This window comes from Acipenser ruthenus, chromosome 21 (assembly GCF_902713425.1).
Source record: "Acipenser ruthenus chromosome 21, fAciRut3.2 maternal haplotype, whole genome shotgun sequence".
Classification (NCBI taxonomy): Eukaryota; Metazoa; Chordata; class Actinopteri; order Acipenseriformes; family Acipenseridae; genus Acipenser; species Acipenser ruthenus.
The window spans coordinates 22,865,040-22,890,630 of record NC_081209.1 but is presented as its reverse complement, the minus strand read 5'-3'; the positions used below and the strand labels follow the sequence as shown (position 1 = coordinate 22,890,630).

Genomic DNA, 25,591 nt, shown 5'->3' with positions numbered 1-25,591 from the left:
GGTTTATCATTTTAAGTTTTCAATTCTACGGTCTGGTAACCACAAAAAGGCTGAAACACTGCAGAAAGGCAATTGTCCTCGTTTGAACTCAATATTTACATCTTCATTCCAAGCCTTATTTCATTCTCAGACGCATCCTAGTAGCTGCATTCTGCTGATCTGTTTCATGTGTGTTGATGTGCTATGAGTTTAATCTGTTTTCAAACCCACTGTTATTGGATTTCCAGGGATTCACAAAACTTTTCTAGGGTGGTGTTGAAGAAGCCAGCAGTGGTCTTGAACAGTTGAATCAATATCAAACTTTATGTAATTTTATCTTTTATATAACTCATAACTTAAGCTTTGTAAATAGGCCCCTTTTGATTTGTATTTGTATTATAGCATGTTTAGTTGCTTATAGAAAATATACAGAAAATAATATACATGTTTCAGATAGTCACTATTACATTGTTATTTACAGCATAAAAAACACATCTAGGTATCTGTTTTACAATTGTTGTGAACACTATAAACCAATACATTATTTAGTTGAGTTGTATGACATCAGATGACTTGATGCTGATTCATGTATATAATAGTGTTTTATTTTGATCTCAGGCACCAATGCTTCTGCATTTGACCAGCTTGTCCTGACCCTGGCTTGGGACCGCGTAGACATTGCCAAGAACCATGTCTTTGTTTATGGACAGCAGTGGTTGGTATGTAAACACAACCCCATTCAAGGAAATGTTTTTACTGATTGACGTAGCAGTGAAAACACTTTATATAACTCATAGGAGTCTTGTCTTGTAATATCTCAGTTTGTTGTACAAGCATACTGAAACCTGATCCCAGAGCCAGTACTTGACTGGCAATAATTAAATAGTTTTTCAAATAATGAACCATATGGGGGGGAAAAAATAAAATAAATCTATATATAGAACATGTGCAATAAAAAATAAAAAAAACGCAGGGCTCCCGATTGGTGCATCCAGTAAAGGCACTCTGTGTGGAGTGCAGGATGCGCCCTATAGCCTGGAGATCGCCGGTTCGGGTCCAGGCTATTCCACTGCCGGCCATGGACGGGAATTCCCAGGGGGTGGTGCACAATTGGCACTAGCGACCCATGGGCACCTGCGGGCTTGCCTGCAAATGGCCCAGAGCTGCGTGATCCTCCAACGCTGTAGCTCTGAGGTAGCTGCATGGCGGGCCTGCAGAGTGAAAATAAGAGGACTGCTGAGGACACATGTTTCGGAGGACACATGTGTTTGTCTTCGTCTCTCCCGAGTCAGCGTGGGGGTTGCAGCGGTGAGCCAGGCTTAAAATTTGGGCATTTCAAATTGGGGAGAAAATGGGGTAAAAAAAAAAAAAAGCCAAAAAAACAATCATTCTTAACAACAACAACAGCGTCGTCGCTCCTGTTCGTGAGATTAGTTGGCCCGCCGCTGGTATCGTTCAGATCCTGAAGATTGTGTTCAAACACTGCTAGGCAAAGGTCAGCATGCAGCTACCAACAATACGGCACAGATAAGCAGATAAGAATTTGAAGCATATATGGGAGCTGCTGTGAATCAAGATCAGTCCATTAGGTATATTTTATAAACAAAAATGCTATCCCCCTTTCTTAGTCAGATCCAGTACCTTTTTGTTTACAAATTAACCCCTGCTCACGACCATATTCGAAAACAAATCTTGAGTGGGCCAAGGTACTGGTTATTGAGAATGCACACTTAAAGCATCAAGTGTTTCTGAAAACTGCCTGTTGTGTAATGTTTGTGTTGAGCATTTTTTTTCTTTTGTTTTTCTATAGGTTGGGTCTCTGGAACAAGCCATGCTGGATGCCCTTATTATGGATCGAGTAGAATTTGTGAAGCTCCTCATTGAAAATGGAGTTAGCATGCACAAGTTTCTTACAATCTCCCGGCTTGAAGAACTTTACAACACAGTAAGTACTCCAATGTATCAAGTTCCATTACTGGAGGATACAGCTTGAATACTCATTGACTTCTGTGATTATTATTCAAATGAGGATGACCATGCAGTATAATCAACAAGCCCCCAATAAACCCAGCACTAGGAACGTTCATATGGATAAGAAGGTACAATATGTTTAAAACCTAAATGAAACTGCTGCATTCGGGCGATTACTTTCGTTAGATCAAGCTCTGCATCTGTTTAGCAATGCAGTGTTATTTGGAACAGTTTGATAATGAATGCAAGCTAAAATTTAGATCCTGTCAATTTTTTATTTATTTATTTTTTATTAAAGATATATTATCATCCATGCTGTCACTAGAGATACCACCTTTTAGTTCTCTATATTTCATGGTAATGACTAACTGAAAATTGTTTGTTTTTCTTAATAAAGAAACAAATTCCAACCAACTCAACACTTTTTCACCTAGTACGGGATGTAAAAAAGGTAAAGTTTTTGATTTTATGTTCAGCTGCATGAAAAAATGTGTTATAATGTATTGTTTGCTAACAGTACAGTAACATTAGATTACATAATTCAATAGAATTTAGAACTATAATGTTGGCACGTACTGTATAGAATGTTGCAAAGATTCCAAAGAATTAACAATGACATAATTTCTCTCTCCAGGGCAACCTCCCCCCAGATTACAAGATCACACTAATCGATGTGGGCCTGGTCATCGAATATCTAATGGGTGGCACTTACAGGTGCAACTACACCAGGAAGCGCTTCAGAATTGTTTACAACAATCTCCATGGGAACAGTCGGGTATATGTTGGCCTTTAATACTTTGTACTTTCTGTAATGGTCCCTTTTAAGAGATGTCAAGAGCATCTGCTTTAAATAGATTTTCACTTGCATTCTCTGCCACTTTTCAATTGTTCTGTACTGGGTGGAACAGCTCAGTTAGAGACATTGAAAAGATTAACACGCGATACTGATACGCCCCTCGTTAAGGAAAAAAATAGACAGTTGTAGCCTAGAGGGCAAAAACATATGGAGCAAAAGCATAGTGTGCTCCATTTATTTCATGAATGTTGAATTGTGTTTTTTTTTTTTTTCTTCTATTGCCAAAGTTTTCAATTGGTGTAGTTCAGAAAGATAAATGTTACATGAATGCTGATAGGCTGCAATCCTGTATGTGAAGCCTGAGTGAATGTATATTAGGATTAATTGCTTACAACTATCACGGTGAAATCATTCCAAGAGTCATCTGCATTGATGTTTCAAGAAATTACCTACACCAGGGGTCTCCAACCCTGGTCCTGGAGAGCCCCTATCCAGCAGGTTTTATAGGTGTCGTTACATCATCAATGGCTAAAGATCTGGAACACATGTTACTCTTGACTGATTAAGCCAATAATTGGTTCAATTAAGTAACTGAGAGATTGGTTGAAATGAAAACCAGCAGGACCAGGGTTGGAGACCCCTGATCTAGAGACTTGTTGACCTGCTCTGTTGTTATTGGCACATGGCCTTGTTCGTTTCAGTTGTCTCTTGGGAAAGCTGATGAGCTCTCCAAGCCTGTCCCAGACAATAAATCACATTAGTCTGGACATCCACGTAGTCCAGTCTAGACACGGTTGTAACTGCTGATCTATCTTCATAAAAGCAATTCTATATGTTCAGTTTTACTGCAAGGATTAGCAAATCACAGACTAAATGTGACTGATATTTTTACAAAGTATTTGCTGTACTAAATTCCAGTTAATGCCTTTTCTTTTTAAACCTGTCACTGTCAGAATAGTAATCGTGGGTTTTAAAGGCATGTCGTATGCAGACAAGCTAAAAGAATTGAATCTATTCAGTCTTGAATAAAGAAGACTACGCAGCGATCTGATTCAAACATTCAAAATCCTAAAAGGGAGGCTGTGCGGTCCTGTGGATAAAGAAAAGGGCTTGTAAACAGGAGGTCCCCGGTTCAAATCCAACCTCAGCCACTGACTCATTGTGTGACCCTGAGCAAGTCACTTAACCTCCTTGTGCTCCGTCTTTCGGGTGAGACGTAGTTGTAAGTGACTCTGCAGCTGATGCATAGTTCACACACCCTAGTCTCTGTAAGTCGCCTTGGATAAAGGCGTCTGCTAAATAAACAAATAATAATAATGTCAACCCAGGGGACTTCTTTGACCTGAAAAAAGAAACAAGGACCAGGGGTCACAAATGGAGATTAGATAAAGGGGCATTCAGAAGAGAAAATAGGAGGCACTTTTTTACACAGAGAATTGTGAGGGTCTGGAACCAACTCCCCAGTAATGTTGTTGAAGCTGACACCCTGGGATCCTTCAAGAAGCTGCTTGATGAGATTCTGGGATCAATAAGCTACTAACAACCAAACGAGCAAGATGGGCTGAATGGCCTCCTCTCGTTTGTAAACTTTATGTTCTTATGTACTGTTTACCCATAAATATGATCTGTAGTTTCCAGATCTGGTTTTACGATTTGAAATGACTTGCATGATGTTGATGCTTCTGTGCTGCAGAAATATTTTTGATCTTTCTTTGATGCAGCTGTTTTTTTTTGTTGAAGACATTTTAAAGAAATCATGCAGCTCTGAATTGAGTTATTTACAGGAACCAAACTAAATTAGCTAGCAGGTTCCTAAATGCAGTGTAACCGGTAGTGAGTCAATCCAGTTAATGATACCAAATGTATTTGTCCTTTAGTAAACTATATGGATTTGTTTAAATGTAAAGAACGACTAAATGTCCAGTGTTAAAACACTGCTCTTTAATTCACTGTCACAGGCAAACATGAAACCCAGTTTATATCACAAACCGCTTTATATCACAAATTATGCCTGCACGGCAATTGTGATATAAAGCGACTCCATCTGTGTGTGTGTGTGTGTGTGTGTGTGTCTATTATATATATATATATATATGATACTATTCTTTCAGAAATAGGATTTTTCACAGGGAACTACATATAACATTTCACAGCCATGATGATGATGATGATGATGATGATGATGATGATTCTTCTTCTTCTTCTGTAGCGGTCTGGCCGACAATCTTTCTCGGGCAGTGGATCTCAACTACGTAAAAACCACGAGGAGTTCTCCATCCGAGCAGACAAGAAGGAAAAGACGAGACACAATCATTTCATTAAGACTGCGCAACCATACAAACCCAAGGTACCCGATGGGATATCTAAAAAGCATGTGCTTCAATTAATAGTATTAAAAACTGTGGGACCAGATCCCTGACGTTTGTCATTTACTACCAAAAAGTCTCATCTAAAAGCAAGTATAAACAGTAGAAGTAAATCATGGATTTTGTCTGACTGCCCTTAGCCCGAATCCACAACTGAGCAGTCAAAGAAGAGAAAAAGCAAAGAGGAAATAGTGGACATTGATGACCCAGAAACCAAGCGCTTCCCGTATCCGTTCAATGAGCTGCTGGTGTGGGCTGCACTCGTGAAGAGGCAGAAAATGGCCTTGTTCTTCTGGCAGCATGGAGAAGAGTCCATGGCGAAGGCTTTAGTAGCCAGCAAGCTGTGTCGCTCGATGGCTTATGAGGCAAAAAATAGTGATGTTGTAGATGATGCATCTGAAGAATTGAAAGAGTATTCGAAGTAAGTAATACACCCGTGTATCCATGTATACTCTCTGCTGTATAGAGCTGGGAGCTGAACATGTACTGAAGTTAATCCACATACAGTGAATGTGGGTCATGTGTACCGTGTGTGTTAATGGTAGCGAAACCCGATTGGACATCTTTGCTAACGCCGTTAAATCTGTGCATCTGTTATGACACTCTGTTCTACTTGACAGTACTGACTCCTGGAATATGGTATTCTAAGATTCGAGGTAAGATAGGAGGGGCTGATGCAGAATATTCTGAAGCATTTGTCAGTTGCCCTTGTATACATGTTATGGAATGCATACGCATGCTGTAAAGGTATCACATTGCTAGGGTACTGTACTTAATTGGCACAGTCAAGTGCTGTTGTGTATTTTGGCAACTCCATGCTCTGTTTTGAAAGTATGCATGAATCATAATCTTATACTGAATCCTTATCGCTGTGTAAACTATACACAAGTGTTTCTTTTAAGTTCAACTACAGATGATGGAGTTCATTTCATGGATAACGATTAACTTCTTGTTTCATACAGTGAGTTTGGCACACTGGCAGTGGACTTACTAGAACAGTCGTTCAGACAGGATGAAACAATGGCCATGAAGCTCCTAACCTACGAACTGAAAAACTGGAGTAATTCGACGTGCCTTAAACTGGCTGTGTCGTCAAGACTACGTGCCTTTGTGGCTCACACCTGCACACAGATGCTGCTGTCTGACATGTGGATGGGAAGGCTAAACATGAGAAAGAGTTCCTGGTACAAGGTACAGCCACTTTTCAGACTTCATTGCTTGGCTGGTACACTAATTATTATGTTTTAAACAAAGTTCAGATAGTTTACAGTTTTTGTGTGGAAATATGAAGTATATCAATTTAGTATCATATTATCTATTCAGCACCATTCTATCACCCTTTTCATGATGAATTAATCTTAGGGTTGGGTTTTTTTTAGGAATAAGCCTATGATAGTAAAGTGTGCTAAGAGTTTTGTTCTTATTAATTAAATTCAGCTTAATTAAAGAGATTGAGATGGTCTTTCTTATGAGAGATACATTTGTGTGTACATACACAGTGTATTTTATTATGTACAATGTGTGCCTGGATCTGTAAACTCAAACATTTCATTATTTTGACACACCACAGACCACTTGTAAATGCGGTGTAAATGACTTGTTGTAATGCATTTGTAATAAATGCTTTATAGTAATGAGCTGCTTCTATTGGAGCTGAGTGTCACTCTAAACATTTGTCTTGCTTATTTGTTGGTATTCCTCATGTTTGTCTTCCTTCAGGTTATTCTAAGTATTTTAGTCCCGCCAGCTATTCTGCTGCTGGAGTATAAAACAAAGGCGGAAATGTCCCACATTCCCCAGTCCCAGGATGCCCATCAGATGACTATGGAGGATAGTGAGCACAATTTCCAGAGTCCTGCTGAGGAGATTCCAATGGTAAGTCAACATTTTGAGTTGAAGACAAAAGTTTTGACTGAGTCTTTCTCAGTGTCTTCATTTCGTTGAAGACATTGAGAAAGGCTTATTGACCAGGGTTAGTAATTGAATTTACAGTTTCTATAGAAATAGATGTTCTAACGTATGAAGCCAATCCCAAGAATAAAAGAAGGTAGGAAAATACTACTTTGTGTGACTGTGGTGGTCTTAAATTAAAGTCAAATTTATTTGAGACCAATTCCTATGTATTTTTTCACTTTTTTTTTTTAGGATGTGCTCAAGGAAGTGAGACCCTATGACAATACTGAAGTGAAAAATGAAATTTACATCAGGCCAAGAAGGCTGCCAATTACCAGAAAATTCTACGCATTCTACCACGCTCCCATTGTGAAGTTCTGGTTCAACACTGTACGTTACTTACTGTGAATCTGGAACAGGTTTTTATTTTACCATATATTACTCAGGGCTGTGTCACTGTACTTCCGTGAAAGAGAACCTCTTGAGCTGAACTGTACTCTTTGAGCGACAGCAGTGGCAGTCTGTTTGTTATTTCTGGATATTTTACTGGTTAAATGTTTTTTCTTGTTTTGTGCTTTTTCTCCTATTTACTTTCAGTACAAATTTCATATTTTAACTGAGCATTTAGGAAGGAATATAAGGCTGTTTTTAATATAAGCATGCATCATGTAAAAAGTAAATGCAATTTCAACTTTAAAATCTCAGTCTGGCTGTGTGTATTTACAATCACTTCACATTTTGAATAATTATGGAATCATTATTTTAGAACAGCATTAAAAAGTTTCCCCCTTTCTCTTGTCTGTCAGCTGGCTTACTTGGGGTTTCTAATGCTGTACACGTATGTTGTTTTGGTGAAAATGGCCAAAATGCCATCGATTCAAGAATGGATTGTGATTTCCTATATTTTTACATCTGCCATTGAGAAAATCCGTGAGGTAAGATCGCACTTCAGAGTGCTACATAATAAGAGGGATGCGTTTTAAGTTCACAGCTTGTTGTCACTAGAGATAAAGACAATGCAATTTTAGAGTATCTATCTATAAAGGGATCTATATTTGTAAATGATTTCTCTTTCCTTAATATTTATAGTATGTCACACTATTTTAAGATTACTTTTTGAGTGTTGTTGCATTCTGTGCAGTATAATATGATGTTTTTGCTAAATCATTTTTCCTAGTTATACATTAGTATGGATGTTATATTAATATAATTACGATAATTAAGTTTTCTGTATTTTTCCATAAATGTAATTTCTAAGTTTAATCACACAACTCATTCAACTCCATTTTTTTTCGTCTTTTGTTCTCTGTAGATCTTTATGTCTGAAGCTGGAAAAATCAATCAAAAAATCAAAGTTTGGTTTGGTGACTATTTTAATATTACAGACTGCCTTGCAATCCTCACGTTCTTCATTGGCTTTGGACTGAGATTTGGAGACGATGATGTTTTCCTTGCTGGAAGATTAGGGTATTGCCTGAATATCATATTTTGGTACGTGAGGCTTCTAGATTTTCTGGCAGTAAATCAGCAAGCTGGACCTTACGTAATGATGATTGGGAAAATGGTAAGTGCTGTTCCCTGATATAGGGAAAAAAAAAAGTTTCAGTGCCATTGTTACTATTGTGGTGTCGAGCTATTGTGTTGTGCATGCTTCCTGAAGAGACATCATTGACGGCTGATGTTGCTTTCAATTGAAATAATCTGTACCGGGCATGAAGTTCACTTTGTTTCTGGTACTGAAGGATTGTCCTGCAGCTTCCATGCAGGATCTAACTAGTATATGTGTTTCTTCAATCCCAGGTGGCTAACATGTTTTATATTGTGGTGATCATGGCAGTTGTGTTGCTCAGCTTTGGAGTTCCCAGGAAGGCTATCCTCTATCCCAACGAGGAGCCCTCGTGGAAGCTGGCCAAAGATATTGTCTTTCAGCCTTACTGGATGATCTTTGGTGAAGTGTATGCTTATGAAATCGACAGTAAGGAATACTACTCTTTTACAATTTCCTATCTGTGTGTGCCGCACATGGGCGGATAGCTATTTGTTTAGCACTGGCGATGAAACGTGGAAATGGGGCATTCATTCTGGGGTCTTGTGTGTTATTTGGACATCTATACCAATAACCGTGCTATTTGATGAACGTTTGTGGAGCATCCTCTATGGACGTAATTGCTATCGCACACATTCTTAACCTGTAATTCTCTGAAGCAAGTCTTTTGTGAGTTAAATTAAACCTGCATTTGTTCTAATGGGTTATGGACCCTAGGGGAGTGTTACCCACTTTTATAATGTCATATTCATCTCTTATCGATGGAAAAGTATGCTGCAATAATCAAACTTGTTTTGGTTTTTTTTTTTTGTTTCTTTTCTTTTAGCATGTGCAAACGACAGTGTAGTCCAGAAACTTTGTAGCACAGGTGTATGGCTCACCCCTTTTTTACAAGCAGTCTACCTCTTTGTTCAGTACATTCTTATGGTCAATCTTCTCATTGCTTTCTTCAAGTAAGTACATGTCCCTAGGTTTTATTATTAATGTGATTTTATTACACTAGTTATGTAATGACGACTACTACTACTACTACATAATAATAATAATAATAATAATAATAATAATAATAATAATAATAATAATAATAATAATTCTCATTTGGTGAGTAGCTAGATCTGAACAATTAAACAAAACATTGGGTACTGGCATTCTATAGTAACATATTTCTTATTATATATAAAAAAAACTTCAGGCTTTGCGTTACCTCAAGAAGAGATGGAAAAAATACTATAATCTTTCTGGGGCTTCATGACCTTCATACTTACAGTTCAGTGTCACCTTGACTCAAGTCAGAAGCACCTCAATGTACCTTTGAGATACAGATATCCTGGATGATATCAGTATCTGTGCAGGCTGTTAATTTTACAATTTAAACTACCCACCAATAAAACTGACAAAGTAACAGGAAGCACAGTAATGTGGCTGTTTTCAAAAGTACACTGTGTTTTCTAATTTTGGTTTTACATGACATGATTTGTGAGTTGTTTCACGTACAATACAGATCAAATGCGTTCCTCAGAATCAGCAAGTGGTTGTTAATTGTCAACACCTTGAATGTTCAACAAGCAGAAGTAATTTATACACTATCAATTTCTTTAAACACACAGCAGCATTGTTGTTTACCTTGGGTGAAGAACAAACCTAACACGTGTTCTGTTCTGGTTTTTTTTTTTTTTTTTTTTTCAGCAATGTGTATTTGCAAGTGAAAGCCATTTCCAACATCGTGTGGAAGTACCAGCGTTACCATTTCATCATGGCCTACCACGAGAAGCCTGTTCTTCCTCCTCCATTGATCATTTTAAGTCACCTGGTATCATTGTTCTCATGTTTCTGTAGAAAGAGAAAGAAGGACAGAACTTACGGACCAAGTACGTACAGAGACACTCTTCATAAGAATTTCTTAGTATAAAAACACACAAACCTCTCACAAAATAGTAAAAACAATGTCTTGAATATAAGCCTTTACAAAGAGCGCTTCATTTTCAAAATGTTGGTGTTTCACAGAGTATCCGTGCAATTATTTTTGTGATATCTGCAAATGTAAGAAAATATTTGTTGTTTGTGCCTGATTGAATCAGTTGTAAAACGTTTGTAATTTATTTCCATCCCTCCCTTTTCAGAATTGTTCTTGACGGAAGATGACCAGAAGAAACTGCATGACTTTGAAGAGCAGTGTGTGGAAAAGTACTTCCATGAAAAGGAGGACCAGTTTCACACTGGAAGTGAAGAAAGAATTCGGGTCACTTCTAACAAGTAAAAACAGCCACAAATTGATCAGCATGATATTTTATAAACATAGTTGATCATATATGACTAACATTTACTGAATATGCAATTAAAAAAATATTAGCATATTTTAATTTTTTTTTTTTCTTTCCAGGGTTGACAGGATGTGTATTCAGTTAAAGGAAGTAGGTGATAGAGTGAACTATATAAAACGATCACTGCATTCCCTGGACTCTCAAATCGGCCACCTTCAAGATCTGTCGGCTCTCACCGTGGACACCCTGAAAGCTCTGACTGCACAGAAAGCATCCGAAGCCAGCAAGGTCCACAAAGAGATCACCATGGAGCTCAGCCTTTCTAAGCACCTGGGGCAGAACCTTGTCGACGGCGGCTTGCAGAAATCCTCTGCGCTCCTGAAACACAGCATTGGGGCTTATTTTGGGTCGTCTTTTCCTCGGTGCGCGGACTCCTTGCTGGGGGCTAGTGCTCAGGCTGACCCCCGAGAACGGGACACAGCTAGCTGGAGATACGGCCAGGACCTTACCTCAAATCCTGAGAGAAAACCTCTCAACTTTCCAGAGGCTGGTACCTCAGGCAGTGCCTTAATCCAAAGTGCGGTATCTCCCCCCGAGCTGCGACGCAGAGGCCACACTATGATGGAGAGGCAGCTGTCCCCTCCAGAAAAGCTGAGACATGCCGACTCACCTAGCTTACCAAATGTTTTGTCCCCAACTGCCAAGTTTTTTGTTAGCACCCCCTCGCAGCCCAGTGACTTTAGTCGGCTGGAGTGTGCAGTCGCTGGGGACCAGGTTCCTCCTGGCGTAGCTGAAAGCCATAGTGTTGAATTTGGGGCCTTTGTTGGTAAGTATGATAACCTAGAGTTGCTTCCTATAATTGTCATAAAGTCCGCCTCTCCTTCTGCTACCGTTTGTGTTTGGCCTGCTTCCACTCCAGCTTGCATTAAAAGTGAAGGCTATGTGAACCATGCTTTCAGCAATGATGACGGTAGTACCACAACAACCCGCAACAAACTGGGCAGGATTTGCAAATCCCTTTCTGACTCTGTTTCCGCGACAGGGGACACTTTCAAAAGAAACACCCCTTTGCCAGCTTGCGAACTGGCAGCCGCCAACAGAGCTGTGGCAAGTGGTGGCGCACCCAGCCACCCTCAACGAGAGAAGGAAAAGCATAGGCAGCGGTTTGATGTTAGCCCCAAGCGACTGCTGCAAAAGCTACGGAGCATAACCAAACTTCGAGGTTGGAGCTTGCATACTGAGGTGTTTTGGGGTGTATCTGGTTGCAGGTGACCTCCCTTTCCAATGGTGCTTTGCTCTCTTCCCTCCAAATACTAATCCGTTTTCACTTCCTGTTGCCCAGCTGGTCCATCTGACTTTTTTTTGTTTCTTTTACATTTTCACCCATTGGAGCTTGCTTTATTAAAGGAAGATCATTATTAGTTGTTGTGTCCCCTTTAATTTAAATAAGATTCAGGAGCATTCTTATTAAGCTGCTGCCCGCTTTTGTTTTTCAACGCAGCTAGAAGTTTGTTTCGAAGGATAGCAGTTGGATAGACCATATCGCCAGGAAAATAACTAACATTCGAGTTTTTGTTCTGTGTGAAAAGGTGTATGATTTTTTTTTTTTCACTTGGATTCTTTTTTGATAATTATCTTGATTTATGTTTTTTTTAACTTTGACATTGTTTAAAAAAAAAAAAAAAAAAACTTGGGTAATATCATGAATATGTTTAGAATGTGTGTATATGACTGGTCTAGTGAACACAGGCTCACAGATCATGCTGTAAAAAAAATGAAGTGGCTTCAAATGTCATTTTAATTGTGTGGTTTTTTTGGTTTTGTTTTTTTTTTTTTTTTTTTACATTTCCCTTATTATTTTTATGATTTAAAACCATTCTGAGCAGCTCAGGGTCCTGTTTCTCCATTATTGAGTAACATTTTTCTCTAAATCTGCCTTCACCTGGCTTTGAGCTTGTCTGGAGAACCCTAACTGCCTGACATTAAACAGCGTTCCTTAATCCTTTCAAATTGTTTCAACACTGCCTTCCCCACTTACTATAAAAAAACAACAGAATTTAGATATTTTATTTAGCATCATGCAATAGTAGTACAGTATTTCATGTTAGATTTCAAAATGTCACATTTTTCTATTTTGGTCGGGTTTTTCATTTAAGTATATGGAAAACTATAAAGCAGTCTGTAATTCCATATGTTAACGTAACCATTATTCAGCAGGTTTCATTTGACTTTATGAAGCAGTATTAGATAATTCTGTAGGGTGAGGCAAGGCCATAGTTGTAGGTGGGGGTGGCAGAGTTGAAGGTCAGGGTAACAAATTGGTATAGTTAGTACAATACTATCCACTAGTCTTCTCAATGTGATGTTTTTTTCTACATGTCCTGGACCAGCAGTGGAGAGATTGCCCTTAATGCAATACACCACTCTATCTCTCTTTGCTATTGATGATTTTGTTTTCACATTGCTGTGCACTTCAGTGTAAAAGCAAGAGACTTTCACCAAGCTAGATAATGTGTGAGACTTTCACCAGATAATGTGCAAGACTTTCACCAAGGTAGATAATGTGCGAGACTTTCACCAAGCTAGATAATGTGTGAGACTTTCACCAGATAATGTGTGAGACTTTCACTAAGCTAGATAATGTGTGTTGTACTAATAATGCTGATAGTGGGGGACTTGTTTACACTGAAACTTCTAGGTGTTTTCCGAAAACAGTTTGAGAGGTCGGCAGTGAAACTGCATTAGGAACGATCTTCCCCCTTATTGACCCATAACATGTGGATAAAAATGTCAAAACAATAGTGAATGTGTTCAAAGATAAGGTGTGGTATAAAGTCAAGCAACCTGCTGTTTACTTTCATGGGTTAAAAGGTATGGGGGTAAGTGTATTTCAAGTGAGGAACCCGGTGATTTGATATTTTAAAGTGGATCTGTGTCGTTTTAACAGAAGTCTCAATTTTTAAGGTCATAAAGACACCCTTGAAGTTCAGAGATCAACCACAAAAGATACAGCTAGAAAATTCAAAGATTTATTTCCACCGAAGGGCAAAGATATGGTAAGCTTTTAATGCAGTTGTATTCATAAATACTTTAATGTAGCCAAGCACAATGTCAAACAATGATGCCGATATTGGCTGTGTTGACATTTGTATTGCTATTTTGGTATTCTAGGGTGGGTATCATCCCGATTGTCAAATGAGGACGGTCAGTTCATATGCCGGATTTACCGAACTTGACAGAAACCCTGTGTCTCTCTCTTGTAAGTACTAATTTACTTCCTGCCATACCAGTTGTAAAACTAGATATTGCCCACGGTCATTTTGTCAAAAAAAATTCTAAACTATTTCTATTAATTGCTGTCAACTTGCAATTTAGCCCCAACTAATACAAAAGAAATCATGTTTTATCAAAGTTTAGAATTGCTCATTTAAAGTAGATTTTAATTTGTTAGTTTCAAAAGTGCTGCTGATTTTAATTTTACCTTGATAAACTAATCTTACTGGATTTTTTTTTTCCATACAAGCACTGACACGAACAGATGTTTGATTCAAACCTTTAGTTTTGTAATTCATTAGTGAAACGCTGTCTAGGTTGAATACAGATCACCTATCTGGTGCAGCAATTACTTTTGTGTTGAGGATGTGAGCTGTGTTCTTTTTGAAGTGTTCTGAAGATTGTTTTGTTTATATCTTGGAAGGTATAGATGACCTTGAGTCGTTCATTACCTTGTCAAATAACGACAAAGCAATTTTCCACTTGAATTTCAACATCCCTTTCTTGTTCCTGTTTAGAGGAGATGTTTGAATCACTCAGCCTCATATTGGCACTGTTGTCTTTTTAATATGTGCATCACAAGGGGGTTCAAATCGGCTTGTTTCTTTTTGAATAGCGTTCAGCAGGAGCAGCAGAGATCGAAGCAGAGTCTCTGCTGAAGACGTTGTACACCAGGAGGGTCAGAAAGCGTCGCTGCTGCCGGTGTGTGAATTTAACTGCTGCTGCTACTGCCTTTATAAATTCAATAGTGACAAAAGGAATACATTTTTCTAAAGACTATGTACAGCAGCCCTGAAATGTATCAAATACAGGCTATAATAAAACAAACAAATGTACTTTTATTTTTTAATTATTATTAATTCTGCCTCTTTTGTGGCATTCCTGTGGTGCCTGAATTGCAGTGTGAGTTTTCAGACAAACCAAGACATTGACCTTCAGTGAAAAATGTGTTAAGCGGATATCCTTTTATACCCAACTCATGGCAAGACCCATATTTTTGTGGTGTTAGGCCTATCCTAATGCACAGGAGTTTTTAAGTCTTGGGCTTGGCAGAAATCTGATGGCATTGGCTGCCTATCTAATGGAATGTTACATGTGCAGTATGTGTGAAAACATACAAATTAATGTTTACCCAAATAAGTAATTTAGAATTACTGCAGATGACTTAAGATAGTATGTAAACTTTGAGAATGTATTTACATATCAATGATGATAGTACTGCTTGCTTTATTTACTGGCAATAAGATTCTTCTATTGTATGATAACAAGATAACTGCCAGTATATATGTACGATAGTTGAGTATTCCATTTGTATTTTATGTTAAATGTTTAAGTGCATTTTTAAAGCTATATCCTTCATGTGTCAAATAACAACTGCTGTTTCTGTTTTCATCTAGGCTTGGATACTAGGAAAATCCGCAGCAGCAAGCAGCTCGTTGTAAGTATGCATGTCATTCACAAAGATTTTTTGTCCCCACCCTGCTGATTTCGTAAATACTTGCTGGCAGACAAATGACAGTGTGGGAATTCTCTATACATTCAGCAAACTTTACAAATGACTTTCCTATATAGAAAATAGAAAAAAAGCTTTATTAGAGCTGCTTTTAATATCTGACAGTTAGTATCCCATCACTCCACATAGACTAAATTTGGGGATGAATCTTGACAGGACTGGGGGTGATTGGCAAACGCCCAGGTGCTCAAGTAACTGGCCTCACAGACTCGCTGCACATTAACAAACTGGATGCCATTTCTTAGTACAATGGGGAATTTGTTGCCAGCAGGTGCTCAGAGCTCTGCTATATTTGTCTATTCAACAGAAATTACCCAGGAACAAACGATTGTGACTTGGTGTTTGGCACTAACCACTGTCCTTAAATATCCTGAGTCTCCTGTGTGCGATACTGTATTCAGACAGGCATTTTTCTTTAATGAGGAAATTGACTGGTTGCAGCAAGCTTAAAAAAAGAGTTTTATTCCGTGTCACGTTTTGCCAAGTGGTTTTAAAATTGTTTTTATGTTTGCACTCATGTACTACACCATGTTTAGTCAGCAATATAACCAGGTGTACAGCTGTGCTCTGAGCATTCCCTGTGCTGGATTTAAAAAGGAATGAATTGTAGACAGGGTAGCGATGGCCAGCTGCCAGTGTAATATTAGGGTCTCCATGGCAAAAGAAAACAAAACAGCTATTCAGTAAAAGCCATTTAGACATGTACTTCAACTTGGCAAGCTTCTAGGGCTTGGAAGCAGAGCTATTTTGTATTAAAATTACTTTGTCCAAAAAATGCTAATCTGCAGTGCTGATATAAGTAGCACTTCTGTTTCAGATGAATTCTTTAGTGGTTGGTTTCACAGAACCCAATCAGCACTAATCTTGGACTGCCTTGCCTAAGGTAACATTAGGTGGTTCAGGATTAGTGCTAACTTGGTCTGTGCCAAAATGATGAAAATCCAACTGTGGCTTTGAGTCTGTGTGTAAAAATATGTCAAAGTTCTTGGTGTCCTAGATTTTTAAGGATTTAAATTTGTGGCAGTATTAGATCAGCTCCCATTTAGTTCACTGAGTTTGAAACCTCAGTCGCTTTATCACGGGTACCATTTTTCTTATGTTGAATGTACTGTGTCTAGTGTATTCTGCAGTACTTCACTTTAGGATATGCAGATATTGACCATGTGACTTTACACACTATTTTTATTTTATTTGTAGCATTTATACTTGAGAAATCAGCAGGTCCTGCATTAAAGACCCAAAAGATTACATTTCTCACAGCCAGAACAGATCACTCCTTAAAATAAATTTAGATTGTCAGGTGAATGCAAAATGAATGATCTATGCCCAGTTTTCATTGGAAATTCTGTTTTGACTTTACCTTATGAACATTTTGCTTAATTATTATAATTTGTTTTATTACAGACCCCCTGGAGAAGAAACCTTAAATGGTAAGCATTTAGATTTATTTTTATTTTATATATACCCCACTTTGTCTGTATTTGTGTTAAATTCAGTAGACATTTTCTATTGCGTATGCATCATTTATTTTGTCTTTGTTTCTAGTTGCTGCAAGCCTGTACTCATCTCGACATGCACATCTCGGGGGAAGAAAAGACTGTGAGTATATGAATTGGTGCTTAAGTGTATCCCATCAAATGCAAAATCAGCTTCTTTTCAAAGCTGTCAGATTTGCGGGGTTGGTGATTTTTATATGATGGTTTCTTAAGGAGGCCACACTGTCATGGAACTACATTATTTGAAATCCTGTCATTTTTGTTTCCTTGCCTTTTTTTAAGCTATTGGTTCTCCTTTCAAGCCAACCTTGGACATTGGTTATCAATTCTCAGGTCAGTCGTTTTAGCTTATTGTTTTGGACAGTAACATGGAAATTTAAAGTTGAAACACATACCTGTCTCCATGCAAAAGCTTTTACAGAAATCTTGTTCTTTTTTTAATACAGCTGTTGAGAGGAATAATCTGATGCGGTTAGCTCAGAGTATTCCATTCATCCCAGTCCAGCCAAGAGGTAAAACCTTTTTTTTCTTCCTGCATTGTATGTTTAAATGACATGAGTAAAATGCATTTTTGGGTTTAATACAGTACAGCAGAATTTTTGCAAAGGAAAAATGATTTTAAAAACCAAACTCATGTTCATTCTTTCTTTTTCTTTCTTTTAATTATTTTTCACTGCAAATGTACATTATTTTCATACTACTACATTTAATCCATTGTTTGGCCTTTTGTGGTCTTTCTTCAGAAACCAAACATTGTTGGCTTACCAGTTTGTTTACATTTATCTAAGGTAGTTTAGCTGCTGGCACAACCGCTGTATGCTACTTTAATGTTCTGTGGGGGGCAGAGGGGGGTGTTGAGTGTCATTATACTGATAACATATTTACAAGATACACCTATGAAGGTAATATTTTCAACACAGTATTGTCAGGTAACAGCCTTTTTAAATATGTAAAAAAAAAAAAAAAACTGAGGTGCCTTGGCATTAATTGCGTGTGTCTTTTCTTCAACCCGTGTTCAGGTGAGCCTGTCACAGTGTACCGTCTGGAGGAGAGCTCTCCCAACACCATGAACAACAGCATGTCCTCTTGGTCCCAGCGAGGACTCTCTGCTAAGATCGAGTTCCTGAGCAAGGAAGAGATGGGAGGGGGTTTGAGGAGAGCTTTGAAGGTTACATGCACCTGGTCAGAATATGACCTCCTGAAACCAGGGCATCTCTATATCATCAAATCCTTCCTTCCTGAGGTTGTGAACACCTGGCAGAGCATCTACAAAGAGGAGACTGTGTTGCACCTCTGTCTCAGAGTAAGATTCAGATTGGTACAATTCTGTGACAATGTCTTAAACTTGTAGTATTTCTGCTTGTCTTGCATTGTCTTAGTTCTGGATAATTCTTAGGAGTCCTAGGCCTAGGAATAGAACAATACAGGCATTTATTTTTATATAAACAAAATATGCACTATATATGAGATGCAAAATATACAAGCTGTATTGCCTTAGATATATGCATTAGACAGGGCTTCCCAACCCCGGTCCTGGGGACCCATGTGTCTTCTGGCTTTCATTCCAACTGAGCTCTAAATTACTTAACTAGATGCTTAATTGAACTGACAATTTGCTTAATTAGACCTTTTTTTAATTGTTCTTGGCTCCTAAAAAATTTGCAAAGTTCAAGTTATAAAATGTTATAGCTAACTTGAAATCTGCAACTGTGTAAGAGCCGAAAACAAGTGAAAATGTTCTTAATTAAACCTATCAGTTCAATCAAGGGTTTAGTTAAGTAATCGAGAGCTCAGTAGGAGGGAAAACCAGAAGACACATGGGGTCCCCCGGACCAGGGATGGTCAAATATAGGAGGCTGTGTGGTCCAGTGGTTAAAGAAAAGGGCTTGCAACCACGAGGTCCCCGGTTCAAATCCCACCTCAGCCACTGACTCATTGTGCGACCCTGAGCAAGTCACTTAACCTCCTCGTGCTCCGTCTTTCGGGTGAGATGCAGTTGTAAGTGACTCTGCAGCTGATGCATAGTTCACACACCCTAGTCTCTGTAAGTCGCCTTGGATAAAGGCGTCTGCTAAATAAAGTAATAATAATAAAAATGCTGTAGCACTCTTGGACCACCAGAGGGCTCCTCACCCCCCCTCCCATGTAAATCAATCCTTCCAACTTTTTATATTTTTGCAGTACTTTAAAATACCTTAAACATATTGAGTGAATAATTAAATTGAATAAAGTCTTTGAGGGTTGTTCCCTTTTAAGGACTGTTGTCCAGCTATTTACCTTTGGATAGATGCCAGATCTTCATATGTGAAGCGTGTGTGCATTATACAGGCAGCCAAGCCTAGGATCACCATAAACATAGTTAGCAGGAGCTATTCCGTCTGGGCTTATTTAGATGGGCAGCTAGTTATCTAAAAACCCCTTCAAGTAATTGTATTTCTTGGTTGCAGGAGATTCAGCAGCAAAGGGCCGCTCAAAAACTGACCTTTGCCTTCAATCAAATGAAACCAAAGACCATTCCATATTCTCCAAGGTAATTTAATTGAACTAGTTGGGAATATACATATACACAACCATATATCAAATATTGGGACACATGGGATGTGGGGGCATATATATGTTTATTTTCACTAATTACATGTTAGTGTTATAAAACAAGTAGAAAATATGAGTTAATTAAAGATGTAATCAGATTGAGTTTGTAATGAATTATATTACATGTGGATCTATGACTTTGAGAGGCAACCAGTTTCCTAATTGATTATTGGACAGGTAATAATCAACATCATTATGAAAGTGGATTTCTTATTCAGAAGCTGATTTTATATATTGTTGCATTCTGAAGGTTCTTGGAGGTGTTCTTGTTATACTGCCACTCAGCTGGCCAGTGGTTTGCTATTGAGGAGTGCATCACTGGAGAATTCAGGAAATTCAACAACAACAATGGAGATGAGATCGTTCCAACCAACATGCTGGAAGAAACCATGCTTGCCTTCAGCCACTGGTCATATGAGTATACAAGGGGGGAGCTTCTGGTGTTGGACCTCCAAGGTACTCATTATCTCCCTTAGGTATTATGAGAACTGATCATTCTATAGAGATGAAACCGAATCCAGGCCATTGTGATCTCCTTTCAATGAGTTCTGATTGGTTGTGCTCATGCATTTGAACCGGACAGGCTTAGGTGGGCCGAATGGCTTTCTCTCATTTGTACAGGTTTCTTATATTCCTATCTTCTTATATTTTCAGTTTGAGTCTAGAGCATCAAACATGCTGATACTCTTGCTTAGTATTGTAACAGTATTAACCTTTTTATTTGTTTTTCAATAGGTGTTGGTGAAAACTTGACTGATCCATCTGTGATAAAAAGTGGTGAAAAGGGGTAAGAGAAACGTGGACATTGTAAATTTTTTTTTTTTAGAACAAAATCACTGCATGTAGCGCTGTGTGTGTGTATATTTTAGCTTAGTGTAATTTATGTAATTTCCATCTGAAACAAGAGATTTGATACAAACTATCTGATTCAAATGGCTGTATCGCATCAATATCGTGGTCTGTTAAATTTTATATAAATAAATCAAATGTTTTTCATATTCTTTTGAAATGTTAGATTTCTTGACCCAAAGCGGCTACAAGGAGCATTAAAATGACATCATTTTCTTTTTGTCTACAGGTCACATGACATGATATTTGGACCAGCAAACTTGGGAGACGATGCCATTAAAAACTTCAGGGCAAAACACCACTGCAATTCCTGCTGCAGGAAACTCAAACTTCCTGGTAGGAATTTCACATTCCGTTTTAACCGCTGCTGATTCTTGAGTCTGTATAGCTGAAGCGAATAGAGCTGATTTAAAAATGTAAGGTGTGAATTAATGTGTTTCAGACTGGTAGAAATCAACAATGAGACATTGGTTACGTATCCTTATTATAAAATATTTGCTAAGCATGTATTATATGGTTTGTAGCCAAAAACACTTTCCACTCCTACCTTCAACCCCTAAGTGTTGTATTGTATTGTTTTCCCATAGAACTGCATAGAATTGTACACCTTTAAAAATAAATAAATACATTGTTCACATAGAATGAGAGTTTTTGAGTGACAATTTAAAAACAAATCCCATATTGACAACAATGTAGAAGGGTCAAAGTAATCTATACTGCCTCTAATTAAGCACTATAATGTAGCTCTGGATCTCTGTAGTGCTTTTATGTATGCTAGCATTGCAGGAATAGGGAGTTTACACAGAGTATTGACTTTTTCCCCTCCTTGTGTCCCTTAGATCTGAAGAGGAATGACTATACACCAGACAGCGTACAGGTCACCTTATCCCAAGATGACACACCAGAGGTGTCCATTTAACCTGGAAGCGGTACCAAAGAGTCCAAGTATTCTATACGTCTCATGCTGTAAACGAAGCAGCCAGGGTTATAAAGTGGAGTAGGTAACAAGCTGGAGTGCTTATGAAAACCAAGCGAGCAGGCGCTGCAGGTGGAAAGGACCTGTTCCAAGCACTGCACGATGTAATCTGGATATCAAAGAGAGCAAAGTTTAGGGCTTAACAACAAACAAACAAAACACGACCACAAGCCAATATGTATACAGTGTATTGCAGGGCAACAGCTGGCTGCGCAGGTATAGAGAGCAGGTGCAATTATGAAGAACCACAATGATTTTAAATTATGTAAATGGAAAAACTGTACTTTTTAAATCTTTTTTTTTTAAATATATATGTTTATTGTTAAATAATAGTATATAAAGTGGATATCAATTGGTACAATCTTATTGTATAGATGGTGTAGTATTTATTATTCTGAATTTAAAGAAGTTGCCTTGTATAAAGTAAAAACAATGAGAAGCATTGTCTTCGAGGTCTTTGTTCTGGTAGGTTTGAAGGGGGACAATCCTGTCTTCATTTAAACAAGAATTTATCTGAAACAGAATATGTAATCCACATCTTTTTATATATAAATGTAAAATCATGTAGAAATATCTGTATTATTATGGTATTTGTGGTACATACTTTTTAAATAAAGAAATAAAATATGGCTTCAGAATCTTGTATGATATGGGCAGATTGCAATGTAACTTTTTTTGTGTAATTTAATAGTTTAAAAAGAAAACTCTGTTCACCGGAAACTGTTTAAAGGTGAGGGGTTTTAAGGTACTACTGTCTTTTTTAAAGGTATTCTAAAACATATTTTAATCTAGTGTATCTTATAGATACAGTTATCTGGCACGAACAAAATAGGTTATAAAATGGGTTATTTTATGCAGATGGGGGAATGGGGAACCATATTACTGAAAGTATAAATAAATACTGTATACAATTTTTATATCTTTAATCTAATAAAATACACATTTTGAATTACCCCTCTGTTTGATTATTTTAATTTTCAGGACAATTCAGTTATTCTGCAGGATACTGGAATCTTTGTAATTGATTTTACAGTGGCAGCACTATATACCCCTTACAAAGATGCATATGCCAGGTGATGATCTGGTGCATGTGCAAGTATGGTTAGAGTTCTGTTCTGAATATCCTGAATCAATAGTGTTGAAGTGTGGTGATTTAAAATTGGAAGCAAATTGCCTTACAGTAATCTTATGGCACACAAAGCTTAAATATTATTTCAATCTAATTTGCACACACACATTTCCCTTTCTTGGCATGTTGTTTGTCTTTGTCGCCCTCTGCCTTGTGTTTCAGTAAGCAACCACAATAGTTCAGTCCTTTTTCTATTAAATCCTACGTAAAGCAAGCCCTTTTACCTGCATTGCACGACTCTAATGCATTGCTTTCTGTTTGCTGTGCTTTTAAGTTTCTCTGGTTTGTGTACATTCCATAAAGATATGTAGCTGCTTGTCACTACATTTCTGCACTTGCGGTAATTCTCTGCATATGTAAAACTATGCAAATGGTTGCTGGGAAAATATGTTGGAGTACTTTCCATGGTATACTGGTGCTGTGCTTGATAACAATGTTTTCAGCCTTGGCAGGGTTGTGTACTGTATATTTTGGAACGGTTCCTGCTGTGTAAGGAAAGGTTATTTTTCCTCTCTTAATTAAATAGTTTGAAGCGTAGTCACCCCTTTAAATGGGGCCAAAGTTTTGCTGGCAAAACCCCCAAAAAGTGTTCTTTTTACTTTCTCGAAAAGATTCAACGTCACTATTTAGGAAAACAGCCTGCATTTTCAAAGCTGGAACCAGATGGCTTTAGTTGAACTGCATGTCCCTGTGTGACTGTGATAATAAAATGAATTAAGGTCCACAGTGCTTCATATCTGCAGCATTGGTTGCAACTAATTCAAATTGCTGTGGATATATATATATATATATATATATATATATATATATATATATATATATATATATATAGGGCAGCTGGCTCTTTGAGCTTATATATATATACAGCTCTGGAAAATTAGGAGACCACTGCAAAATTATCAGTTTCTCTGGTTTTACTATGTATAGGTATGTGTTTGGGTAAAATGAACATTTTTGTTTTATTCTATAAACTACTGACAACATTTCTCCCAAATTCCAAATAAAAATATTGTCATTTAGAGCATTTATTTGCAGAAAATGACAACTGGTCAAAATAACAAAAAAGATGCAGTGTTGTCAGACCTCGAATAATGCAAAGAAAATAAGTTCATATTCATTTTTAAACAACACAATACTAATGTTTTAACTTAGGAAGAGTTCAGAAATCAATATTTGGTGGAATAACCCTGATTTTCAAGCACAGCTTTCATGCGTCTTGGCATGCTCTCCACCAGTCTTTCACATTAATGTTGGGTGACTTTATGCCACTCCTGGCGCAAAAATTCAAGCAGCTCGGCTTTGTTTGATGGCTTGTGACCATCCATCTTCCTCTTGATCACATTTCAGAGGTTTTCAATGGGGTTCAGGTCTGGAGATTGGGCTGGCCATGACAGGGTCTTGATCTGGTGGTCCTCCATCCACACCTTGATTGACCTGGCTGTGTGGCATGGAGCATTGTCCTGCTGGAAAAACCAATCCTCAGAGTTGGGGAACATTGTCAGAGCAGAAGGAAGCAAGTTTTCTTCCAGGACAACCTTGTACTTGGCTTGATTCATGCGTCCTTCACAAAGGCAAATCTGCCCGATTCCAGCCTTGCTGAAGCACCCCCAGATGAGTCCAATTTTCAGCTTTGCCCAACACCTGGTCGTCTAATGGTTAGACGGAGACCTGGAGAGGCCTACAAGCCACAGTGTCTCGCACCCACTGTGAAATGTGATGGAGGATCGGTGATGATCTGGGGGTGCTTCAGCAAGGCTGGAATCGGGCAGCTTTGGCATGAACCTAACATTAGTATTGTGTTGTTTAAAAATGAATATGAACTTATTTTCTTTGCGTTATTCGAGGTCTGACAACACTGCATCTTTTTTGTTATTTTGACCAGTTGTCATTTTCTGCAAATAAATGCTCTAAATGACAATATTTTTATTTGGAATTTGGGAGAAATGTTGTCAGTAGTTTATAGAATAAAACAAAAATGTTCATTTTACCCAAACACATACCTATAAATAGTAAAACCAGAAAAACTGATAATTTTGCAGTGGTCTCTTAATTTTTTCCAGAGCTGTGTATATATATATATATATATATATATATATATATATATATATATATATATATATATATATATATATATATATAGTAATTATAATTATTGCTCAATAAGTAAATTATTGCTCAATTTAACTTCGCTTGATACATGTATCTTGTGAAACTCAAGACTGTGAACCCACAGGGCGGTTCCCATGGTATCTGTGTTGCCTGGTGAACCCCCTTTTGGATTGTGCTCCTTCTTGTAGTAGGTCTTTTAATTGGCCCCCGTGTGGCAGCTAACGCATTTGTTGTTATTGTAAAAGTACAGTCTGTAATTGCGCTACTAAAATATGTACAGCGATAGCAGAAAAACAAGCCTAACCTGTGCGCCCACCATTTGCCTACACGCAGGGAGTGAGGCTTTTAAACTATTTTATAGAAACACATGAGTTAGGTAAACTACTAGTAGTGGGAGTTTAATTTGCATGAGTATCTGTGGCGCAAATCTTTTTGAAAATTGGTGTTCATTGTTTTGAAGGTTTAGCACCGGAGAGACCACTAGTGTTAAATGATAAAACCCCGTCCTACTCAAACTCCCCTCGCCACTTCCCACACGAACCTTCTCTCCTGTGGATGAGTGTCGGTGGGTCGGTTGAGTACTCCAGACCAAATAAATGAGAAACTATCATCTATGGTTGCTAGGAAGAAAAAATAAACATGTCGACATATTTGCACCCCTGAGTATGCAATTGTTTGAAACCCTCTTAAGAATGTACAGTTCAATTGTGTTTTTTATGTATGTATGTATGTATTTATTTTATTAGTATTGTTTGGCGATTGGTCGGGAAATTGTCGAGTCACCTTTCCTCCCAGTTACCTTGCCACAACAAGCTTTGCAACCGGTTTCTCCACTTCGGAGA

General features: G+C 37.9%; 1 protein-coding gene across 1 annotated transcript in view; it reads left to right on the top strand.

Moving 5' to 3' along the window:
- The window catches only part of LOC117428052 (transient receptor potential cation channel subfamily M member 7-like), a 43,298-nt gene extending 20,834 nt beyond the window's left edge, over window positions 1-22,464 (top strand). The window contains exons 11-41 of the mRNA XM_058995089.1: window positions 598-698; window positions 1,790-1,924; window positions 2,348-2,401; window positions 2,585-2,725; window positions 4,956-5,093; window positions 5,253-5,533; window positions 6,075-6,303; window positions 6,832-6,987; window positions 7,258-7,395; window positions 7,812-7,940; window positions 8,318-8,569; window positions 8,806-8,980; window positions 9,378-9,504; window positions 10,238-10,419; window positions 10,672-10,804; window positions 10,932-11,638; window positions 11,855-12,034; window positions 13,777-13,868; window positions 13,984-14,071; window positions 14,702-14,787; window positions 15,483-15,523; window positions 17,003-17,028; window positions 17,144-17,197; window positions 17,377-17,427; window positions 17,541-17,606; window positions 18,114-18,397; window positions 19,542-19,624; window positions 19,937-20,142; window positions 20,422-20,473; window positions 20,765-20,871; window positions 21,375-22,464. Of these exons, the coding sequence (XP_058851072.1) occupies window positions 598-698; window positions 1,790-1,924; window positions 2,348-2,401; window positions 2,585-2,725; window positions 4,956-5,093; window positions 5,253-5,533; window positions 6,075-6,303; window positions 6,832-6,987; window positions 7,258-7,395; window positions 7,812-7,940; window positions 8,318-8,569; window positions 8,806-8,980; window positions 9,378-9,504; window positions 10,238-10,419; window positions 10,672-10,804; window positions 10,932-11,638; window positions 11,855-12,034; window positions 13,777-13,868; window positions 13,984-14,071; window positions 14,702-14,787; window positions 15,483-15,523; window positions 17,003-17,028; window positions 17,144-17,197; window positions 17,377-17,427; window positions 17,541-17,606; window positions 18,114-18,397; window positions 19,542-19,624; window positions 19,937-20,142; window positions 20,422-20,473; window positions 20,765-20,871; window positions 21,375-21,454 (4,574 nt within the window). The 3' untranslated portion in view covers window positions 21,455-22,464. The remainder of the gene's footprint in view (window positions 1-597; window positions 699-1,789; window positions 1,925-2,347; window positions 2,402-2,584; window positions 2,726-4,955; window positions 5,094-5,252; window positions 5,534-6,074; window positions 6,304-6,831; window positions 6,988-7,257; window positions 7,396-7,811; window positions 7,941-8,317; window positions 8,570-8,805; window positions 8,981-9,377; window positions 9,505-10,237; window positions 10,420-10,671; window positions 10,805-10,931; window positions 11,639-11,854; window positions 12,035-13,776; window positions 13,869-13,983; window positions 14,072-14,701; window positions 14,788-15,482; window positions 15,524-17,002; window positions 17,029-17,143; window positions 17,198-17,376; window positions 17,428-17,540; window positions 17,607-18,113; window positions 18,398-19,541; window positions 19,625-19,936; window positions 20,143-20,421; window positions 20,474-20,764; window positions 20,872-21,374) is intronic.
- Window positions 22,465-25,591: the final 3,127 nt, after the last annotated feature.